This window comes from Sceloporus occidentalis, unplaced genomic scaffold, assembly GCF_023333645.1.
Source record: "Sceloporus occidentalis isolate IW3139 unplaced genomic scaffold, rSceOcc1.0.p SCAF_58, whole genome shotgun sequence".
NCBI classification, from domain to species: domain Eukaryota; kingdom Metazoa; phylum Chordata; class Lepidosauria; order Squamata; family Phrynosomatidae; genus Sceloporus; species Sceloporus occidentalis.
This window is the reverse complement of record NW_028317038.1, coordinates 89,018-112,805: the sequence shown is the minus strand read 5'-3', so window position 1 is coordinate 112,805 and position 23,788 is coordinate 89,018. Positions and strand designations below refer to the sequence as shown.

Genomic DNA, 23,788 nt, shown 5'->3' with positions numbered 1-23,788 from the left:
TCCCCCTATGGATGTGTCTGCCTTTCTTGCAGCGGCAGAGACACATCCCTGCCGCTGCACGGGAGATCAGGCATGAAAGCCAATCCCTGCAGGTCATATCCTGTCCTCCGATCAGGCACAGACGCTGCAATCTCTACGCAAGTCTGTGGGGACTTGCATAGAGATCACAGAGTGATCGGTGCAGGGGAAATCGCGGTCATTTAAAAAAAATAAGGAAATCATTAAAATACAATAAATAATAATTAAAAATAAACGATAAAGAGCTAAGTGATGTGATTGTGACATCACTGGCATAAATAACGTGTTCAAGAGGTCCCTAAGAGGACCTCTAGCCATTTTTTTTTTAAATATATAAAACATAGTAAAAAAATAAATAAATTATAAAACCTTACATCCCATTGCCCCAGCACAACATCTACATAACCCTCCTGCCCCCGTTCACAACCCCCAAACCCGTTAAGCCATAAGCATAAAAATTGTACAAAAAATGTATACCTTACAGTATATGTTCCCTATAAGTGCTGGGAAAGTATGGAAAATCTATATAAACTTGGAGGGGATTTTCCATCACTTTACCTAATTTTGTTAGGTTTTTTTCTAATTTTCCCTAGTTTTTACTAAATTTCTCATTCTAAATTTTCAGCTAATCACCCAACTATGGTATCATAAGAAAGCTCTATTTCTCCTTGAAAAAACAATATATAGTTTACATGGGTACACTATTCACAGGAAAGGAGAATAATCGCTGAACCGAAAGAGCAAAAACCCCTGGGATTGAATTCTCCACAGAAACAAGACTGTCGGTGTGGAGGGTATATTTTTATTCATTTTCTACTAGAAGTAGCCGCATGAACAATATATAATGGTCGCTGACACAAGCAACATTTAGTTTTACAACAAGATGCTATATCAACTAGAAGACATAAAAGCAACAGTTCATTTATTTCCAGTCATTCGTGTGAACAGCTAGAAATTCAAGCAAATACACAATGCAAAGGATGAATGACTCCACTATAGTTCTTAAAAGGTTTTGTGATCCCTTTATTATTACAAGAAACAGACATATATAACAATTTTTTGTTTCAGTCTTCAATAAAATGAAGCATATATTTACAAGCTAACATTTCCACAACTGTAGATTGAAACGATGATACACTGGTAAGGATGGACTTCTGATACAGAACAATATTTAAGGATAACTGATGCCGAAAGGGTTAACCAATCAAATCCAGCAAAACAATTATACCTCAATGAGCATCCTTCACATCGAGACTATGCATGCCACAAGAGACAGCTTATAAAGACATTCTTAAGTTACTGGAGTTATAAAAAGAAGACTTTTGTTTCAGATCCTTCAAACTCCAGTAATGGACTTCAGGGTGCATTCAAAATGAAAATAAGGAAGACATTTCACTCAGTTTGGCTGAGAATGCTGCAGGACTGTGCCATGTAAAACTGCCAAGTCATTGAGTATTGAGATCTAGTTCGAATTTTACAGATAATAGATCTGATACAGTTTGTGATTTAGTGTCAAGAACACCACCATCTGTTGGACATTGTCCTCAAAACGTTACTCGTTCTCTGAGTTTTCCTCGCTGTCTCCACCAATAGATCGGAATTCTTCACTATCATCTTCATCCTCGGATAACTGTACTTGGCTGAGTACGCTAGGTCCATGACGCTCCTCTTCTTCATCCTCCTCTTCCTCGGACAGCTCATAACCTCCTACACTGCTGAAGCTTGTGTCTCTAGTATTAGACTTGGGATCTGGTTCTTCATAACTTTCGTAACTGTAAGGGAAAAAACGTAAATTTAGATTAGAAACTATTTTGACTATTATCTTCACACAAAACAAATATCAAAAGACCATTTACTTTGTTCATTGGGTATTTCTAGATGGTACATTATTTTTTTTTATCAGAAGTGTACAGGGTTTTTTTATGCTCCATCCTGGACACTCTCACTTAAAGAATCTGTTCCACTTAGACAAAACAGGAATAGAAGAGGCGAGATCAACTATCAAAAAAAAATAAGATACAATATTTCAGGAATTACCTAATGTTACTGTCTTCCATGACTTGTGAGGTTTCTGGTCCTTCTCCATAAGACATCATGCTTTCTTCATTTTCCATCCCCATTCTGGTATTCTCTTGTACCATGTGAGGCTGTTTAGGTCTTATCCCTCCAGACTCAACATCTGAGTCACTACCACTCTCGCTAAGCTGGATAGCTGCAGGAAAAAAAATAAAAAAATTATATATCCAGTGCTTTGCGTTTTCTTCACCTGGCTGCATAGAAATGAAAAAACATTTTGATCCCCAGCGGAAATGTCCTAACGTTAAAATTCTTGGATCCCAGAATGCTAAAAATAATTCACAATAGCAATCTCTTAAACTCATTGTACCGCTTACGCAATATATAAGTAAAAACAGGCCTGGATTGGCCATTGGAAACACCAGGCAAATACGTACACCAATATACCATTACTGCCGCTGGTGTGGCTGATCCAGCCCTGCCATGTGCAGCCACTGGTTAGATACACCTGGCCACAACCTGAGAAAAAGGCGAACTTTGGAATCGCCCCAATGTGCTGGTTTTGCCTTATGGATCAACAGCAGGACTGAAATGAATTGATTTGATTTTTAAACATTTACATTACGCGTAAGACTCATATAAAATGGAATACAAAATACATAACCTCAAATTTAACCACTGCAAGGGCACTTTTACTCAAAATATATATCTATTGTTTACCAATGTCTTCTTGTGTGAACAGCCATAGTATAATTTAGACATTATAACGTGCACATAACTTACAGGAAAAGGGATTGTCGCCTTCCTCATCACTTCCGTCGTCATCTTCTCCATCTGACATCAACAAATCCTCATAAAGTACGCTGGCTTGGGGCTGTTGCACAGAATTCTCATCTTCCTCAGCCAAGTCACCATCCCCATCTTCAACTTCCTGATTTATAGACATAAGGTGTAAATGAAACGTGGAGAGGATACCTCACACCCCCAAGAGGAGCACATTTTGGATGTATACTCACAGGTGCTGGGGTTTTGGGCTTTCCATCATCATCATCGTCATCATCATCATCTTCAAACCCTTCTATGTCAACATCAGAATCATCTTCACCCAAACGACCCCTTCCTAAACGTATCTGTAGACAAAGCGCATGAATCCCTTCAGGAACAATTTACAGGGGTACCCGAGGAGGAACGCACAGCTCTATATTTAACTCCCCTGAAACCCTTTGGGCTGAACTGTAATGCCAACTGCAAGCCAGGCTTTCTTGTCCAGCATCAGTGCCTGACCTCATAAACGTACTTTTGCCTGAATTGGCACAAATGCAGACACTGCAAAATCTTGTAGAAAGCCTTCCCAGAAGAGTGGACGGTGTTATAGCCACAAAAGGAGGGGCGACTCCATATTAATGCCCATGATTTTGGAATGGGGGGTCTTATAGCCGTGATGGTCAGGTGTCCACATACTTTTGGTTATATAATGTAACACGCAGCTCATGAAAAACAGGTCTAGATTCATTCTGAAATGTTAAATACTTATACCGAGATAAAAGCCAACAATGCATTCCAGGTTTCTCTCAAATAAATAGCTAAAAAATAAAAGCTCTTTACCAGCCCCCTTTTCTCTAGTGTGCCTGTAGCAGCTTCAGTGGCAGACATGTTGCTTTCATCCTGGTACAATGAGGCATCACGAGACATGCTGAGTGAGGTGTTTGCGTCATAGTAGTCAGGAGGCTGCCAGGTAACATAAATATATTAGAAAAAACATGTTGGCAGTGCATGAACTATAGACTTCATTTAGACAACTTGCACGGAATTGAAATACACTTTGAAGCCATCTGAATAGATGAATATGAGGATATTGTTTTTACAATCTCAAACATTCATAGGTTCACTTAGATCTAACGTTTCCAATACAACCAACCTGAGGTGTGTAAGGTCCAGGAGTCATTGGATCCAAGCTCTCCAGATCTGCCTCATCCAAGGCTGCCTCTTTGGCTGTTGAAATGTCTTTTTCTAGTTGGGTCAGGTGCTCATCATACTGGAGTGGACAGAGATGGAATAACTTTATAGAGATCTTTCTTTTTGACCTCTATATAAATGTTTAAAACAAAAAGCAACTGCCTTACCTCAACTAGAGTCTGGTCACAAACAGTGACAATCTCCTGGGCGGTTTTGCTGTACTGACTGTCTGGTCCTGTGCACAACAATAAAAGTACAGATCAAAATCAAACTGCCCTGTGCATTACAATTCATTAAAAGTTATGTTTATGTGCTGTAGAAGCCAAAAAAACAGTTTCACCGCTTATTGTTCTTACCATTATACTTCACGCTGTTGGTACAAATTAGGTTGACATCCGCAAAGAAGCGTTCACGATTTTGGTACTTGTGTTTGGAAATATTCTGCAAATCATTACCAAAACACATGGATTACAAGATGTATTGAAATTGACATATCCACAAGTTGGTTAGAAATGATGTCAACAGGTATTCTGTCCTGGGAAGTGGGATGTGCAAATAGTGTATTGTAGGCTTTTGTACAGTGTTAGTATATGTAGGTTGAAGTGCACACAGATGTAGATATAAAATACACAATATAATTGTGTCTTTAAAAACATGTGTTTTGAAGAAAAAATTATCCACACATTTTGCAGGCGACATGGAAATTAAACTTATGATTTAAATGTTTTACAACTGGAGAAAAGATGACAGAATACGAGTGTTGTGACAGAGAGTGGAATAGCTGATAAGTAGTCCAGTGTGAGGTAGGTCATTGTTATGAAGGTTAATGTTAAAAGACAGTCTGCGACATGTTCTTGAAAAAGACAAAGACTTTTAAAGAAAATAAACGCAAAACAAAACTATTAATCGAAACTTACTTGTCGTATTGTCTCCAGGTCCATTGGATGGGTAATAACTTTATAATAATCTGGAACAAACTTTTTATTCACAGGGTGATGGAAAGGCCATGACTGCGGAAGACAAAAATTGTATTTCTTTTAGTTACCAATTAGTTACATTTGTGCTAAGGCTTTCAAGCTCATTATACACAAACTAAAACATATTAATGAGAACTGGTTATGGGCTCAAGCCTAGTGTAGGTTGGCATCTCACTATGGGCCAGTAAGAGGAAAATAAAAGTGTCTCACTTCCACCTTTGGATCCTTGTGTACAGCTGGAAAGATGCTTGTGGGGAATGTTTTATCTGAAGGGCATATTTGGGTCACCCCGCTGAGCTGGAGCCCTGCTTGGCTCAGGTTTTCGCTACAACTGCCTTCCCTACTTCTATGCCAGGGGCGTCCAACCTGCAGCCCTACAGCTGCTGCAGGACTACATCTCCCATAATGCTCCCATAATAATAAGGGGCTTGCTGAGGAGGATGTAGTCCTGCAGCAGCTGGAGGGCAGCAGGTTGGACGCCCCTGTTCTATGTACTGGACTTAACTTGCATATAGAGAGACTACATCAGTTGGACTTCTGCTCCTTGTAATTACAGCTCAGTTTGGAAGTAAAGCATTGATGGCCTGGATGGATTCTGGGTCTTGTAGCGATCACAGCAACAGTGCTATGACAACCGACAACCAAAGATGACAAAGTTTATAGTAACGTAAATACATTCAGGTCTATATGCCCATCTACAAACTGCATAGGTAAGCATAATATAAGAGTTGGTACCATGCCTCCACAAAAAGTAAAGTAGATTGGCAACTTGAGCTTTTGTTCAAATCAGATACCAGAATAAAATTATGCGACTGCATTAAAAAGATTATAAAAAAGTCTTGCATCTATTGCTAGGAAAAGCAGTACTTACTTGGCATATGCCTTAAGCTGATCTTTCAGGGTGCTACTTACCGTGCTCCCTTTACATTAACTTTTTACCGTTGTGATTAAATAAGGATTCTAATACTGATTGCATGATATTAACATGAAGAAATGTGGAACTAGCAGGTGCCCTTAAAATCATAGTTTATCATGTCGCACAATGCACACTGGAGATTGACATACACAGAAGCCTTCAATGTCTACAACTTCTCAATAATTACTAAAGAATTAAGTCACTCAGGGCCATTAAGCAAAGCAATCAATTGAGATCACACTCACATCTGGCACGGCCATCATCTTCTGAGTAACAATGTTGTCTAAGATAAAGGAAAAGGCAACTTGGTCGTCATCATCCAGCAAAGGGTTAATGGCTTTCTCAAGTCTTGCCAACTTGTCTTCTTTCTGTAAAAATATATAAAATAATAAGAGAGGTTGAAATTCCACCCAGGTCTCCAACTAAACTCCACTGTTAACAAAGCACAATGTGCTCCTCCATATCACTGGACCTATAGACTAAGCCGCTTACCTCTTTCAGTTTCTCATCACACAATTCCAACATGACCTGTGATATCTGGGTCAACGAGTGTTTTGGTCCTAAAAATGACAAGAAAAGTCATGAGAGCGGGGGGGGGGGTTGTCACATGTACACAGACCCACTATTTGTAGATCTAAAAAGTATTAACAAAACGCACACATACCATTGTAGAGAATGCTGTTTTTTACAATCAGCGCCACCTGCTCACGAAACTCTTCTCTGGATGGATACATTCGTTTTCGCACATTTTCCCGTAAAGTCTGGAGATCCATTGGATTTGTTACAATCTTGTAATAATCTTTCACAACTTTCGCATTGACTGGACTGTGGAATGGATATGTCTGGGGAAAGCAAAAAAACCACAAAAAAACAATGAGTATCGGTTTCTTTATTTCAAATGTTTTTCCAGTCCAGAACCCTTTGGTTTTTATAAAAATATTACTAGCTATATTGGTTTCACAAGTTTTAACTTAAAATAAGAAGAGTAAGCAATGTCTTGGAACTTTGCTCCAAACAAGTAGAATTTTATTAACTTGTGATGTTACACAGCATTACACACTATTTTGAGCTATCTCCACCAAATGAACAACAGTCTTACATTAGCCATGTCTCTCATGTCATTAATTATTGACTCCAGTATAGACGAAAGGGTAACCATGGGATCTGTCCTTCTTCGATGAATAGACTTGTGTGGGCGCTAATGGTAATAAAAAGGAAGACATTCATTACACAGACGGTAAGGATGTTTAGACAGTCACACTGTTCTAATACACGCATATATATAATTCCTACACTAAAAAGTATTAAAGTTTAAATACTAATACATGTAATACATAAAATGATATAGAAATTTAGTGAATAGATTAAATAGAAAACCAAATCAAAACATACATTGAGGTAATCACAATGCACTGTGCTGCCAACTCTACGTTTCTTCTTTGGTGGCAACTGCTGCTTAGGAAATTTCAGGACTAAAGACTTCCTTCGGACCTCATCAGCACTAAAAAGGAACACAGGATAGACGTAGTCTCATCAATATACAAGCACACAGAGTCACCGGCAATCAAAATCACCACTTGCTCATCCTTATCCAATGTCTCAACATCAACACAAGAATTCGGCTACACTTGGAGAAATACTACCTATTTCAAAGTAAAAGTTTGTTTCTCAAAATGCAATTATTAATGTGTCCCAGAAAACGTATACTGCCTTTAACCCCCCCCCAATCAGCGGCATGCCACACGTTTTTTTTGCTGTATAACGAATCATGTATTGAGCATGAGCAGCTCATACGGCAGAGTAGTTTGTTGGCTGCATCAGGAAGCACCTGTAGCCACATACCAAGATGGCCAAACAGGAATTGCAATAACGGGCCCATATTATAACTGCATAATGTAACATATATAGAATGGAAAACCAATACCACCAAGATATATACATACTACGCATCTGCAAGACACAAATATATCACATTAAAAGGTATTGAGTGGCAGTTTTACCTTTCAATCAGCTGCTTTCCTAAAACAATTTTAGTTCCCTCAACCTTAATCAGCTCTTCGTTATCATTGTGAATAACTATCTTCTCCAGCTCCTCTTCCTGCTCTTCAGTCATGGCTACAGGGTTAGATGGTGGAGCGTTGGTTTGGTAATAAAGCGGGCAGAACTTGTTTGTTCTCATGTGTCCTATGGCCCCACATGCTCCACACTTTAGCTGTATTGGAAAAGAACCAATAATTAATTTCATTTAGCAGCATAAACATCTTCAGGTTCCCTAACCAAAGATCCAAGTATTACCTTGAGATCTGGCCGCTCCTTCATTTTTTTGGGTTTCTTCTCAGGTGGACCCCTGAGCTTCTCCTTTTCTTGGTTGCGTTTCAGTCTACGGAGTTGTTCCTGAATCCTCCTCCTCTCTTTCCTCATTTCTTCTCGATGTTGTTCATCAAACAGGGCAAATTTCCGACTTAAACACAAAATTAATGTATGTTAGGCAATAAGTCTGGAGGTCACCCTTCAATCATGCTTTTCAAGGTGTTAGTCTGACTAACCGAAGGCAAATTTAATCAGTGAGGGACATGATCCTGTCGTATCTCTACATATCACATCACTGAGCACAGTAGCAAACATTTTTCTGGGACTTGAGGACTACAGACAATCGTACAGCGCTATGGAATTTGATGGCGCTATATAAAACAATAATCATCCTGCCCAAACACATCTGCAGCGTCTGGACAAACTTACATAAACTCATCATCTTTGGTGGTGCGGATTCGGCTGTAAGCATCAATAACAGCAGCCTTCCGCACGGTCTCACATCGAACGTATTCTTTGCCATCTTCATCTCTGAACGTGCGGTAGATTTTTAGCCGGCGGCCACTTGCAGCAGAATTTAAACTTGTCACAGAAGCTGTGTCATCGTCCTTGTGAGAACCCGCAGCTGCCGACCCTGTAGCTAGGGAGAAGAAAAGCCCCAAAACTTCAATACATAAAACACAAACCACCGGTGGACACCTTTACTGGAACGTGATCAGAAATATGACTTGGGTGCTGGACTCGATGGATACTTTTTATGAGATATAGTGACCTACTTATTTTACGTACACAATTTAATTTAGCACATTCTATGATATTGTTGTACACTTTATTAAGATGTTTAGGCTGTGGAACATTGTGTTGCAAATCAAACATACAGAAAGGGGAACGCACAACATAAAAAGCAGAAAAAGCATACGCACTCAGATTAGGGTACTTTGACCTTGTGGTGGGCTAAGCAATATATATAGTCATATACTGTGATGGAATCCCCAATATTTATGCCTTAGATAGGCAATTGCTTTTAATAGTATTCCCTGGGTACGCGCTGAATTCTTGCCTTGTTTTGTGTACTAACTGGTAATACTAATTCTAGCAGCAACCCAGGAATCTGAATGTGTATGCTTTTTATGTTGTGCGCTCCCCTTTCTGTGATACCCTCCAAATATTGAGCTTGTACAGAAGTGTGGTTACAATGGAGGAAAGAGGCAAATTTCACATATAGCGATCCCCTTGCAACATACAGAAACTGTCAGCCGTTGTTGAGCTCAAACCCCTGTAATGCTCTAACGGCCATGGCGGTCTTAGCTCACGGACACCTAAAGTACAGATTTTACCACCAATACGATATAATGAATACGATTTTGTGATACTCACGTAATCCCTTCCTGTCTTTTTTGTCCCTTTTGCCTCTATCTTTATCATTGCCATTGTCTTCACCCATTAGCATTCTTTGTAACTCCTTCCTTTCCTGCTCTTCACGCTCACGCGAGAGCTGAGAACTGGTTTTCTTGTTCTGAAGCATGTTCTCAATATTCTTTCCCATTTCTTCAAAATCACTGTCTTCTGCAGAGCTACTATCTGTGTCAGTGGACAAAACTTCAGCAGATTCCAAAACTCTGGAAATAAAAAAAAAAAAATAATAATTCTGTAACTACGGCTTACCCAAAACATACAGAATGTGCGACACAGTATTTCCACGGCAGTAAACAAAGCCCCGAATGTACATAGTGAAAATTAAGAAGAAACCTACTTATTCTGAAGATCGAAGATCCTCTGACATTCCTCTTTGTATCGCTCCTGATGTTCAGCCACTGAGAAACGGGAGCCTCTAGCAAATTTACTCATCGGGCCTTCACCAGAACGTGCCTGTTCTGTTGACATTGTGCGTACGACATCTATCACCTCCCAACGGGATAATTTCTTAATCTGAAGAAGGAAAAAACAGTGTACTGAACCGTTAATTTACCAACATATACAGTATAAACTTGGCAAGGCAGCTTGGTACAAAATATTACTTATTTACTGCTTTATCTAACTAACAAGGGAGGCATTTGCAGCCTTCCAGTTCACCACTACTGATGTGTGACAAGCAATAAGATGTCTAAGAGACAAACGTCTGTGTGAAAAGACTGCTAAAAAGCAGGACCTAGTAGTTCTGTTTTAACAATCGAGAGAGAGAGAGAGACAGAGAGAGAAAACCATGCAGGTCTGCAGATAGAAGGAAGCTACAAAGCTAATATTTCTTCAGCATAACACTACAATGTAGTATACAACACTATTTAATGCTTTTAAAAAAAAGTGGAACTTCCTCTTCAATGTTCATGTAAATTTCTGTAATCATTTTAAGCGAAAAACATTTCACCTCTTCCTCTGGAACGCCGAACTTGCGTAGCAGCTGCTTGGCATTTTTCAGAGAGAGTCTGCGAAGATCTGCATCTGTTCCGGTTACAGTTTTTTTCACTGGTTGAGGCTCCTTATCATCCTGCTATTAAAATAATAAAAAAAGGGGGCATTTACTCTACAATTCTAATTTCCATTATTTCTGCACAAATTCCATTCAGCTGTGTGCTTTATTTTCCTTAGAATGTGCTTTATTTTATTGTGCCCTTTCTAGCTAAAACATTCTCCGCAGTCTGTTTACCTCACCACTGGTATCAAATCTTTAATAAAGTATAAAGTGTGTTTTCTGGGTGCATGGCTAATAAGGGTTTAGTTTAGATTTTTTTCCCCATTCATTATAAAACTTTCTATTCTACTTACTGACCAGTCTGCAATTATCGCTCTCCATCTTAGTCCCTTTGCCCTGATAATACATCATCTAGTGTGAATGGACACCCCGACATGGTTCACAGAGAAAGATCAGGATGGTCTTAAACCACCCCTTCTCCTCCTACCCTGTACCCAGATTTCCTAATAGAAACACTGCTATGATAACATTTCCATACATGTTAATGGTGGTTAGGGAAAAAGCACTAACCTTTTGTTGTGTTGGCTTGTTAGGAATTTTGACATAGGAAAAGCCTTCTCCACATCCAGTTGGATCCGCCACTCCTGTAACCTCAAGGAGGCATTTCCCTTTCATTGCGGCAATAAAGGCGCGAGTAGTGTTCCACGGGGCAGTTCGCACCTAACAGACACAACAAGGTAAATATCGATAACATCCAAATGTATTTCAGACATTCCGCCCACCGTTCAATTCTCACCTCGTCATCTATTTTCATTTGGAAGTCTTCCTCGTTCTCTTCATCAGGAGCAAAGAATGATTTTTCTCCATACCCAGCATCCTAGGAGCAACATACAGATGTCATTGCTCGATCTAATTTTTCATGTAGGAATAAGCACCCGGTAAAGGACCTACCTTGAGCCGCTGCTCTGCAGCAAGCATGCTATAATAAGCACAGCACTGTTCAGGAGACACCATGGCACGAATCTCTTCTTCAGTTGGTAAGCGGAAGTCCGGTTTTAATACCCACCAATTTGAGTCCATTCCTGTAAAGAAGGGAAAAGTATTTAAAGCCATACCCTAACAAGCGATGTAATTACAACCCTTATTGCATGGGTTTGGAAAGATACATAATGTCTTAACCTCTGTTGAGCTGTTACCTGTTCTCTTAAAGTCAGCACACAGCTTCAATCTTTTTCTAATACTGCTTTCAGAATGAGAAGGAAAGGCTTTCTTTATGTCCTCCATACGAATCCTACGAGGACGGTCCTTACTTTTCCAAAACAGGCGGTATATGAAAACCTGAAAATACGTTGCAATTTTTTAAAAATAAAAATTGCAACATAACGACAAAGCCCCATTTCACTGAGAATGTTTCTCTCCAACCTGCTTTGCCCAGGGATTTGCAGTACTCACTTGTAAGAAATCACGTATATGCGTGTTGGCACGCTTGGAGTTGGGTCCAGGAACTTCAAACAGAGGACACTGCTGCCCAACAACAAATATATCAATCAAGTCTCGAATGTAATAGCCCTGCCGTGTGCGGATAATTAGGAAGTCCGATTCAGACATTTTGTGCAAGTAGATTGGAGCCCTAAACAGATTATTTTCGAAGGCCTGTGGTAACAAAAGGAATATTTATTATAAAATGCAGGTTACAGAATACAAACATATTGATACATACTGACAGTTCTCTGTTCACCTGCAGTAACTGTCCAGGATGCAGAGATCCAAGGAAAGGAGAGGTGTGACAGTAAACGGTTTCTCCATATTTGCAGTCTGGTGCTCCAGGGTCTTTTCCAGGTTTCTATAATTATTCAAAATCATTAGTCCACAAATAATCAATTTGAGCGATTTTATTTTTAGCTCACACCCCTGTGACCTTGAGGATATGCAATTTCTCACCCTTTTGTAATAGTTCTTTATCTTTGTTGCCATGCCAACTTGCATCATCAAGGGGGCATTTTCTTCACTGTACTCTGCCAGGATTAGATCCCCATCTTTGCCAGTAAGGTCTTGTGATGTGCGCATAAAGAACATCTCTCCTCCACCTGAGGCCTGGCGTTCCTGCTCCCGCATCTAACACACAAAGCAGAACAGTAATTACAGAGGATACGAACACAGTGCTCACTCTCCTTTATTTTAAACATTGAAGGCCCACTATGCATATCCAAGAGGACTTAAAGCCTGCTTACTTTTGCCTTCTTCTTGATATGTTTCAGAAGCGGCTGAACGGAGTGAGCTCCGGGTTGCGAGAGCGCACCAAACGAGTATTTCTTCAGTGAAGGACGGTGGAACGTTCGGAGTTTCATCGGCCCCATGTGCGTTTGAAAGAAAGGCTGTCTGAGCTCCACAGCTGGAATAGAGTGCTGTCATGGGAAAGGAGAAAATAAGAAAGAGATAGCCTCTATCCTGTCCTAGCAGGACAGAATAATATTCTAATAATAATAAAAATGTCTAATATGTAAACATGTGCAGCAGGAAATATGGTATGCCTTGTAGTGTCAGAGTGAATGCAAACACAAAAATGTGAGACTTCTATGTGTTTCTGAGAACATAAACCAAACATTGAACGTGAAAGTGTAACCTAAAACAGAGACTAAAGCTGTTAAACCGACCAGAATCAGGACACAAAGGCAACATTCCACGATGGTGAGAATTATCATCAGTAACCTACAATAGTATACTTCCAAAGGAGACCAATCAACACTACACTGAGACATCACCGCTCATCAACCACGAGCTATTAAACTCTAGTTCCAATGAGAGGCGCGCAACCGTGGTGGAGCATAAACCGAGCCATGGTCTAACCCCACTACACGACAGGTAGCAGAGCCAGACCACAAGCTAAGCCTAGTGTAACCGACACTTCTGCAGTCTCAGGTTCCCATACACTTGCAGAAGCAAACCAAATAGCCCTGTCAGAGAGCGCAGGAGAGTTTAAGCCAGTTTGTCTTCACCTCCTCGTGTTACCTAGCATTAACCTGGACTAGCTCAAAAGCTATAGGTCTCACATCGAGTCACGACACTCACAGCCCTCACATCATTGCCACGCAACTAGAGTGTAAGTACAACTGCCCCATGTGAATCTGTACTGCGGTTTATCGAATTGTTTGCAGGACGCATCTTTGTTTAAAAGGCCGCATTACCTGAATGATGTTCCCTCCAAAGGTTCCTCTTAAACCTTGTTGTTTTGGATAGTAAAACTCATCGTTGGATAAATTCCACGGATCCTTCACCTCTGGCTGGGACATATTCTGTCACAAAGAAATTATAAGAATGTAATGCATATAATATGACATTCAATAGAAAAAAAGACAAAGGCTGCACATCATCTTAATAGTCCAACATAACGTAATTCATAAACCTAATATCCAGATTGTATATTACCATTTAAGTATTTGCATTGACAATAAATAGACATAAATTTAGCAAAGAAAAAAGTTACATGGCATAGATTGGCAAGAAGGGGAAAGTTTATGAAATGGTTCTGAGGTTTGAAGTCTTCATCCTTCCTCTCCAAAGAAATAAAGGCCTAACCCTAGCTATGGAAAATGTAATCAAAACGGCTTTGGATACTCAAGACAAAGCTTTATAGAGGATTCAGTCTGCACAACATTGTTAATTTACTCCAATGTGTATTTGCAGACAGGGTTATATCACTCACCTGCTGGGGCTCTTCTTTGATTACCCCAGTCTTCCCAAGCAAGATGCGGCTTTTCTTTAAGGAGGACTCCTTCTTGCTTTCCTTAGAGGGAGAACTGGATGTTGTTTCTTCTTTCTCATCAGGAATTTCTGTTCATAATAATAACAATGCTGCAAATTAGATGTCCATGTCCCGTAAGAGGTGTCCAGACAATGTTTTTTCTGCTCCACAATTTACTTTCCCTTTGTTACCAACGATAATAGTTAACACTTATATTCTCAGTTGATTTACGTTTTCTAAGCTAAACATACGAGGGAAGTATCCACGTCTCGCCATATAATGATGGCTGTAAGACATTTATAGAGGTGTAGTTCACACCATGAATCATGTATGATCTGCCCACTAAGCCACATGTATGAAAATATATGAATTACTAACCCAGAATAATATTTTCATCATTAGGGTCTAAAGTTAAGACAGGAGGTTCCAGTATCCTATCCATGGCTTGGTCATCCCAGATGATATTATCTTCCCACCGCCCATAGACTAGTTCTTCATTATCTATGGGGAAAATGGAAAACCAAGGGCGGTCTTCCTCTACAGATGCTGCAAAACAAACAAAGACAAAAGAAATTCAATGTGTTTCAAACAAATCAAAATAAAACTTGAATTTTGTAAAATATTTTGCAACATACAAGCTGAGAATATAAAACGTTCATGCCACAATGATTTACAAAAGATTTGCCATGATAGACAAACACAGAATTTGGCAACAGAGGGAACCTTGTTAACCTACCCAGAAATGGTGCCCATGCACTTACAAAGGCAGCCACAGCTGCTAACATTTTACTGCCGGTACCTACCTTTTTGTGTTGTCTTGAAAGAACTCCAGTCCTTCCTTTCTGCTAAAATTACTTATGAGGCTCCTAAATCCTACCTAGATTTGTCCAGCTTTGCACATATACAAGAGAAAATGAATTTTGTAGGGAATGAAAAGAAACCCCAAAAGAGGCAAACACTTCCAAACCTGTTGATTTCAGGTTTAAATCCCAAATACTGCTCAGGATAATTCAAAGGATAAAAATAGTGGCAAAGGTGAAATGCGTTGACGTATGTATGCGGCCAACTCAGATTGAAGTAACATCTCCACATTATACATTACTGCTTACTATAATGCATGCTGTACAGTATTTCTTTTTATATTTTTTTTAGTATTTAAAACCTAACCTTTTGCATGGCAGCTTTAACAGAAGCACACACGCTTACCCTGCTGCTCCGGAGGATGCTTATCCTTCCCTTTAGAAGGGATCAGTATTCCCGGCATGCTTGGTTTTTGGACAAGTGGTGCTGGCAGACTTAAGAGAGATCCAGTGCGATTCAATCCTGGACAACAAATAAAATGGGTTAGATGTTGCATAACCAGAAAATAAATATGCGTGAAAGGTTTCTGTCTTGCCAATATCAGAGTAGTTATAACTAGCGGCTTGCCTTGCTGGGCATTGTAGGCAGTTGCATTTCTGGTCATACTAGATGGAAGCCATCCTGCCAAACTAGCTCTCTGCGTTTTAGTCACTTTGTGCTTCACATCTTCCCCATTCCAGATAACATCATCTTCCCACTGTAGCTGTGTCACCATCAGGAAATGTTCGTCTTGGAACTGGTTATCGGGGGTTTCATCTGTGGTTCCCGTCTTCTGGGGGGGCTGGGGAAAAATAACATTCAGCTCACAACCAAGAATTATAAATCCCAACGAAGAACCTCAACGGCCGCTTACTGGTTTTTGATAATAAATAAGATGCGCGTCAATTAAAATCAGTGAAGTAATAGATGAAGCAGACTAATATTGCAGAGGGAATGAACACATGAAAAGTCATGGCTCTCCATTACATATCATCCATAGACCTGCAAGCATTTAGTTTTCCTGCAAATAATAATTTAAAGGAAGTCTACATTCCCAAATACCCTTACCAACGATGAATGCATATTAACCCCTTCAATCCCAGGGGTTTTTGGTACCTCAAAGCCCAGAGCAATTTTGCCATTTTTGGGGTATGTCGGTTTAGCGATTATTCTCTTTTCCTGTGAATAGTGTACCCATATAAACTATATATTGTTTTTACCATAGTTGGATGATTAGCTGAAAATTTACAATGAGAAATTTAGTAAAAACTAGCGAAGATTAGAAAAATAAACTAATTTTTTTTTACATTTTCCCTCTGAATCCTCACAAAATTAGGTAAAGTGATGGAAAATCCCCTCCAAGTTTATCAATTCAGGTGTCCTGATTTCAGAAATACCTAATTTATATAGATTTTCCAGACTTTCCCAGCACCAGGGAGCATACTATTAGGTGTACAATTTTGTATAATTTTTATGCCTATGGTTTAACGGGTTTGGGGGTTGTGAATGGTGGCAGAAGGGTTATACTGGCTGGATGTTATGCTAGGGCAATTTTTTGTATTTTTATATATTTTTTTTTTTTACACAGTAATGGTTAGAGGTCCTCCTAGGGACCTCCTGAACATGCCAGTGATGTCACAATGACATCACAGCTCACATTATAATTTTTTTTAGTATTATTTATATTATTATTTTAATGATTTATTTAATATTATTTTTAAATGACTAACTGTTTTTTTTTTCCAGCTTTTCTGTTATGTTACAGGACGGGAGGGGGGGGTGAGAGACATGGTTTCTCACTCCCCTCCCCATGATCCCCCTGCACCGATCACACTGTGATCTCTATGCAGGTCCTCACAGACCTGCATAGAGATCGCAGCATCTCTGTGCCTCACTGGAGGGCAGGATATCCCTGCAGGGGATATCCTGTCCTCCGATGACCTTCGGATGACCTTCCGGGTTACCTCAGATGACCTTCCGGGTTACGTCGTGCGATCGGGCACTGTCATATGTAACAGCTTACCAGCTTCGGATGACCTTCCGGGTTACCTCCGATGACCTTCCGGGTTACGTCGCGCGATCGGGCACTGTCATATGTAACAGCTTACCAGCTTTCATGCCGGAAGCTGTTACAGGAGATCGGGCAGCAGAAAGCTGGCTTCTGCAGCCAGGGGGGGGAGTCCAGGCTGTCAAACGGATGTGTCCCTGACGCTGCACGAAGGGCTGGACGTACCGGGACGTCCATAGGGGTTTCTTAGTGGGCGTTTTTTGGACGTCCCGGTACGTCTATAGGGGATTGAAGGGGTTAAGTCCTGCTAGCAGGCGATGCATTTGATGGAATGATCTCCCGCAGGACAAACCTCCAGAACACAGAGTAAAAGCACCAAATGCAAACTCTATACATTTGGATAAAAAAACTGCCAGAAATAGTCATATTCCGTATGCAAATAACAGCTGGAGTATACCTTTACAGAATGTATCTGTCCACATCAGAGGAATCATGAATAACTTACATTTTCGCTAATCTCTGGTGATTCTTTGATATAATCGTCATCAGTTTCTTTAAGTTTAAATCCATAATCAAACCCGCTTCCATCTTCTGGCACTCCAAGCATATCGTACCACAACTGAGCTGGTCCATAGCGCCACTCTGCCACTTTGGGTTTTGTATCTGCCACCTTATCCGTGTCCCCTGAAGCTTGTGAGAACTTGGACTCTACAGGTGCCATCATGGTTATCTGGTAAAGAGTATATTTATTGTGTGTTAAAAACAAGAAACAGATGGTGCTGAACGTTCCAAGAGAAAAGCTTAATCAAACTGCAGCATATAGATACTACTAATATTCTAACCTCGTCATCAGAAAGACACTGCTCTGGTGGAGGTGCAGGGGCATACTCATATTCCCAGCAAGATTTCTTTTCTGGTACAGCTTCTGGCTCTTCACCCTCCTTTACCGGGATTTCTTGCGTCATTTCCCTGTGTTTTTTCCTCCGTTTTCTCCGAGCACTGCGCCACACTGAGAGGACATTCTTACCAGGTCCAAAGAGTCGAAGAAAACGCAACACCTAGCACGGTAGAAGTATCAAAATTTGACTAAGAGCATTTTTGTTGTCTACAGAAACATTTTTTTTTTAAATCATATGCAAAAAGGGTATATCACTCTTATTCTTAAATTGTGTTCTCCTAGGCTGTTGTGTATAGCATACAGTGATATATCGTGAACATCTGTGTAATAAGATGGCAACACAGGGAAATCAGGCCGAATCCATGCAGATGTAGTAAAGTGACATGACAACAGGGAGGGCACATGTCTGTACAATAATACTGTACAAAACTGTACAATAATAGACATGAAGCAGTTGAATACCTTGCCAGGCCTGAACTCTGGAAAAAGCTCAGTAACATTGGGAAGTTCCTTGGTGGTATCCCGTTGCATTATGCCAGCAAGTGGCAGGGTCAGCTTGCGCTCCTTTCCACTTTCTTGTCCTCTTTCTTGTGGGCCTATCTCAGACTCGGAATCCGAGGAACTGCTGAAATCTACTTTATCCAAAGCAGCAGAGGATGGAGCGATAATGGAAGGAAGAATAATTCCATCGCCTTCCTCAGGGGCTGTGAAGGAACATGCAAGTCGGAATAGTTTCAGAAGCAGCACACTCTTGATTGGCTATAAACTGATCGTATTTAATGTTTTGAAATAGATTAAAATTACATCAAGGATTAGATTAACCAAATGAGTCCGTTTCCCTGAAGAAAAACTCGTGGAAACTGTTTAATGCAATCCTGTCATTTACAAACTTTATAAATGCAATGTAGAAAAGGCTAAGACAGAGCAATAAAATGAAAATTATTTTCCGCTGGTTCTTAACATTTAAACTAAAAAAAATACCCCAAATAATGGACTGAAATGAGTAGACGTGTGTTAATTTAAAACAATGTTCTAACTAAACGCAAAATACTTCCTAGTCAATTTGTATCTAAAAATCTAAGTAAAATAAACAGTTTCCTTCAGAGATTTGAAATTGCACATAAAATGCATAACAATCATAAGAAATGATAAGAAAAAGGAAAACCTATTATTGATAAAGTGTTGTTTTATTGGCTTATATCTATTTTGGAGGCCTCGGGATTAACTCTGAAGATACTGTTACCTAGAGGTGGGGAGTTTTTATCCTCCTCCTTTTTGCCTGAGACAGGGGGAGGTGGTGGTGGCGGCATCAGTTTGGAATCAATATCTTCACAGTCTGCATCATAGTCGTCATCATCATCATCTTAAATATAAAGTATACAAATAAATATACTGTTTTCTTAAACTACAACAAATTCCCCTTACCCCCCACATTACAGTCTATAGCAGGGGTGGGCAATTAATTTTCCCATGGGGCCACATGAGAAATTGGAATGGTTTTAGAGGGCCAGACCTCTACAAACTACAAACTCCGAAGCCTTGTCCATTTTGTTAACTTATGTGCTGTTTAATAAAGTTATTCAAGCCTACGTCATTGGTAGAGGTGCTTGAATAAGTAAGGCCTGAATAACTATTAGCACAGCACAGAAGTGAACAAAATGAACAAGGCTTCGGAGTGCATACCGTATTTTTCGCTCTATAAGACGCACCTGCTGATAAGACGCACCTAGATTTTAGAGGAGAAAAAAAAGGAAAAAATATTTTGAGCTAAAAAATGGGCTAAAATATTTATTACAATAACTGAATAAGCTATGAACACAGTAAGACACACACAGACACAGTAAGACACACACAGACACAGTAAGACACACACAGACACAGTGAGACACACACAGACACAGTGAGACACACACAGACACAGTGAGACACACACAGACACAGTGAGACACACACAGACACAGTAAGACACACACAGACACAGTAAGACACACACAGACACAGTGAGACACACACAGACACAGTAAGACACACACAGACACAGTGAGACACACAGACACAGTAAGATACACACAGACACAGTAAGACACACACAGACACAGTAAGACACACACAGACACAGTGAGACACACACAGACACAGTAAGACACACACAGACACAGTGAGACACACACAGACACAGTGAGACACACACAGACACAGTAAGACACACACAGACACAGTAAGACACACACAGACACAGTGAGACACACACAGACACAGTAAGACACACACAGACACAGTAAGACACACACAGACACAGTAAGACACACACAGACACAGTGAGACACACACAGACACAGTAAGATACACACACACAGTAAGACACACACAGACACAGTAAGACACACACAGACACAGTGAGACACACAGACACAGTAAGATACACACAGACACAGTAAGACACACACAGACACAGTAAGACACACACAGACACAGTGAGACACACACAGACACAGTAAGACACACACAGACACAGTGAGACACACACAGACACAGTGAGACACACACAGACACAGTAAGACACACACAGACACAGTAAGACACACACAGACACAGTGAGACACACACAGACACAGTAAGACACACACAGACACAGTAAGACACACACAGACACAGTAAGACACACACAGACACAGTGAGACACACACAGACACAGTAAGATACACACACACAGTAAGACACACACACACAGTAAGACCTCCCTCCCTAACCCCCCTTCTCAGTATCTCCCCTCTAACTCCCTAACCCCCCCTTCTCAGTATCTCCCCTCTAACTCCCTAACCCCCCCTTCTCAGGATCTCCCCCCCCGCCCCGGTCACTTACCTTAAACTCCTGTGTTGGAAGCGTGAGGCGTTTGTCTCGGGTGCCGGCGCTTCACTGCTGATCGCCGGCGTCTGACGTCATATGCCGGCGCCCAGCGTAAAGCGCCGGCACCCGAGACAAACGCTTCCAACACAGGAGTTTAAGGTAAGTGACCGGGGCGGGGGGGGGACACCGGACTCATTGGTGAGTCACCAGGACACTCTTTGCGGGCCGGTCCGAGCTATTCAGCGGGCCGGATGTGGCCCGCGGGCCGTGCTTTGCCCAGGTCTGGTCTATAGGTTCCCATCTGGGACAAAGTTACATTTTGGGCATAACTCATAAGGCAGATGTGATTAAATGGAATGGGAGATGACCTTATTACAATGTATGCATACATCTGAGTTCTTTATTAGGCTTTTGCAAGGGAAATCTTCACAATGCAAACATAGTACATTACCATGAGTAACTTATTTCTTTAAACCAATTTTCTTTGAGAAAATCTCCCTCACCCCATATACCTGCTCTTCGGGAAAGATGGAGAGAACCCATAGCCTGTTTGTATCGGCGTGATTCATCCTCCGCCACTTCATTAATGTCTGAGTAATCAACAGCATCATCGGTACTCTTAACCCAGCCTTGATTAGAAGGAGAATAATAAAAAAAAAAAAAAAAAAAAAAAAAAAAAAGGTCATCAGAATATTGTAAGAGATAAAAGATTTGTCTATCCCTACATCAGTCTCCCATACATATATTTTTCCCACTCTGAGGGTTAAGAGATAGGGACAGGTGGATTGTACAGGAAAGTTTATATAGCTAATCAATTGGTTCACAAAATGTGCTTAAACATAAGTTTGGGTAGTGCTTGATTATCCAATAATCTATGCATTAAAATCCTACAGGGCTGCTGCCTTACTATCACATATAAGGAAAGGTTGTTATGGGATGACCAAGATTAGCCAACTGTTCCCTACCATCATCATCCAAGCTGACTCCTTCAGTTTCTGCTGCTTCATCCACACTGGATGTGATCTCTGTAATTAGATTCCCGAGTCCCAGGGCACCCAGTCCCGCCAGATGTTTCTTTGATTCCTTGTAGGACGAGAAAATGTAAAAAAGATAAGAACCTGAGGTTCCCTAAAGCTGGCAAACAAGCAAATCTAGGGGTCCTATATCTTCTTAAAATGTGTCCTAAACATTACCGAAAAGTTGTAACCCAGAGCGGATAAAACATTTTTCAAGTCCAGGTTCCAAGACACGATCCATCGTGCTCCCACATTTCCAGGATTTACCCAAATGTGCAAGTGAGGGTTTACCATTAATATGGTATTTTACAATGAATGCACAGCCATGTGTTTCCAGTACTTTTGCTTCGTGGCCGATCTTTCCATCTCAATGTACTCTGTAACCGGTTTTAGAACTGGTGCAGCACGAGATTTAAATATTTGGCCCAAATATCTCGAACATGAGCACGGTGATGCATTACTTAAAAGATCTGAATTGTTTAAAAAGTCAACGTACAAAACAATTTCATGATCTAGGATGCTAATGATGGAATAGTTTTCGCAAGCCCTGGATTTGTGAATTTTAAGATTAATTTTAGATCAACTGTAAACTACAAAAACTATAGAAAAAGACAAATCAGAAATATGAATTACTGGATATCGCACTTTATTACATTGAGCTGTCAAGCCACACATTTCATCCATGGACTTAAAATCATGGATCTGCTTTATTACAACTGAATCCGATGACCCTTTCTCAATAAATGTAGTTGTAGTCCGTCTTTATGCTCTCTCCTTGCATCGTGACTTGTCTTGGTCCCCTCATATTTCATCTCTCTCGCTGCAATCTGTCCCCAATTCTCCCACACAAGATCCCCGAGTGCTTTTTCTTTGTAAACTTTACTACCTTGGACTCTGTCTAAGCCCTTCTTTCTCACGATAGGCGATAATAGCAATATAACACCCTATAGACCAAATTAGCATATGTAGTCTCTAAAAGGCACCCTATAGAGATATATATATATATATATATATGTTGCACCGAAGCCTGGGGTGCTCAGATACACCTTTACTACATCCTCTTTCTGCTTCAATTACACCAACTGTTTAGCTCGTGGTCTTGGAGGGCTTCTTCTCACAATCACATTTCTTTCACTCTTCTGCTTGCTACTCGCCCATTATTCACTCATTTCTTCCGGTATATTATGCATCGCATGCCCGTTTCCACTTCTCATGCCCCCATTATCTCCAATACAGAACGTAAAAGACGTCTTTCTAACCGTGCCTGCTCCCCGCTGCCACCCTGCCCCCAGCTTACCTTATCCAGCACGGAGTCGTCTTCCAACTGCCCATCTTCATTAATGTTTCCAAAAAGAAAGCCAGCAAGGGAAAAGGGTCGTTCTTCATCACTTTCTGAGTCCGACATTCTCAGCCGGAAATCCACACAAGGAATACCGGAAGCTGTACTGGGGAAACACAGAAATGGCCCGTAAAGCAAAACAATCCTGTGCCGTGACTAACTTCTACATCCGGGACATGCGGCCGACGATTGTCGCCATTTTGGTGTCCCCAGTTAGAATTCGTAAATACAAACTAGAAAACACTGAGAGTTACCTGGCATCAACGTGAACATCATAACATAATGTTAATTGTTGTGTGATAAGATGTTGCTGTTTTTTTATTACCTCATACCACTCAAATGGCCAATAAAGGACTTTTATTTTGGAGGCTTTGCTGAGGGGTTACCAAGAGTTTGTGACTTTGTGGCTTTTTCAACATACCCAGGAACCTTATAAACGAGCTATTAGTCCTTTTAAATATAAACCCTTAATAGCCCAAGGTGAAGATTCTCTAT

General features: G+C 40.5%; 1 protein-coding gene across 1 annotated transcript; it reads right to left on the bottom strand.

Annotated features, from left to right (window-relative positions):
- Nucleotides 1-1,570: 1,570 nt before the first annotated feature.
- On the bottom strand, nucleotides 1,571-23,359 carry LOC149287596 (transcription initiation factor TFIID subunit 1-like). Its single transcript, XM_089492638.1, has 40 exons — nucleotides 23,252-23,359; nucleotides 21,904-22,021; nucleotides 21,451-21,567; nucleotides 19,335-19,454; nucleotides 18,554-18,795; nucleotides 18,036-18,251; nucleotides 17,699-17,923; nucleotides 15,774-15,942; nucleotides 15,552-15,668; nucleotides 14,724-14,891; nucleotides 14,307-14,434; nucleotides 13,789-13,896; nucleotides 12,835-13,008; nucleotides 12,545-12,718; nucleotides 12,342-12,446; nucleotides 12,056-12,256; nucleotides 11,800-11,941; nucleotides 11,555-11,685; nucleotides 11,400-11,480; nucleotides 11,174-11,323; nucleotides 10,559-10,681; nucleotides 9,947-10,122; nucleotides 9,571-9,812; nucleotides 8,623-8,833; nucleotides 8,179-8,344; nucleotides 7,884-8,095; nucleotides 7,276-7,384; nucleotides 6,983-7,081; nucleotides 6,548-6,725; nucleotides 6,376-6,443; nucleotides 6,129-6,251; nucleotides 4,908-5,000; nucleotides 4,347-4,431; nucleotides 4,158-4,225; nucleotides 3,953-4,069; nucleotides 3,650-3,762; nucleotides 3,051-3,177; nucleotides 2,818-2,965; nucleotides 2,056-2,230; nucleotides 1,571-1,790 (listed from the first exon to the last, which is right to left on the bottom strand). Exons 1-40 carry the CDS (start codon nucleotides 23,357-23,359, stop codon nucleotides 1,571-1,573), a joined length of 5,847 nt encoding a protein of 1,948 aa, XP_089348764.1.
- Between the last annotated feature and the right edge of the window lie 429 nt (nucleotides 23,360-23,788).

What these genes read in the sequence shown, in the direction of transcription:
- LOC149287596 (XM_089492638.1), bottom strand. Translation starts at nt 23,359, where the DNA reads ATGTCGGACTCAGAAAGTGATGAAGAACGACCCTTTTCCCTTGCTGGC. An exon ending in ACATGAGAGACATGGCTAAT is followed by an intron (nt 6,726 to 6,982) that starts GTAAGACTGTTG and finishes TGCTTTCCCCAG; the next exon opens with ACATATCCATTCCACAGTCC. An exon ending in CAACAGCGTGAAGTATAATG is followed by an intron (nt 4,226 to 4,346) that starts GTAAGAACAATA and finishes TGTTGTGCACAG; the next exon opens with GACCAGACAGTCAGTACAGC.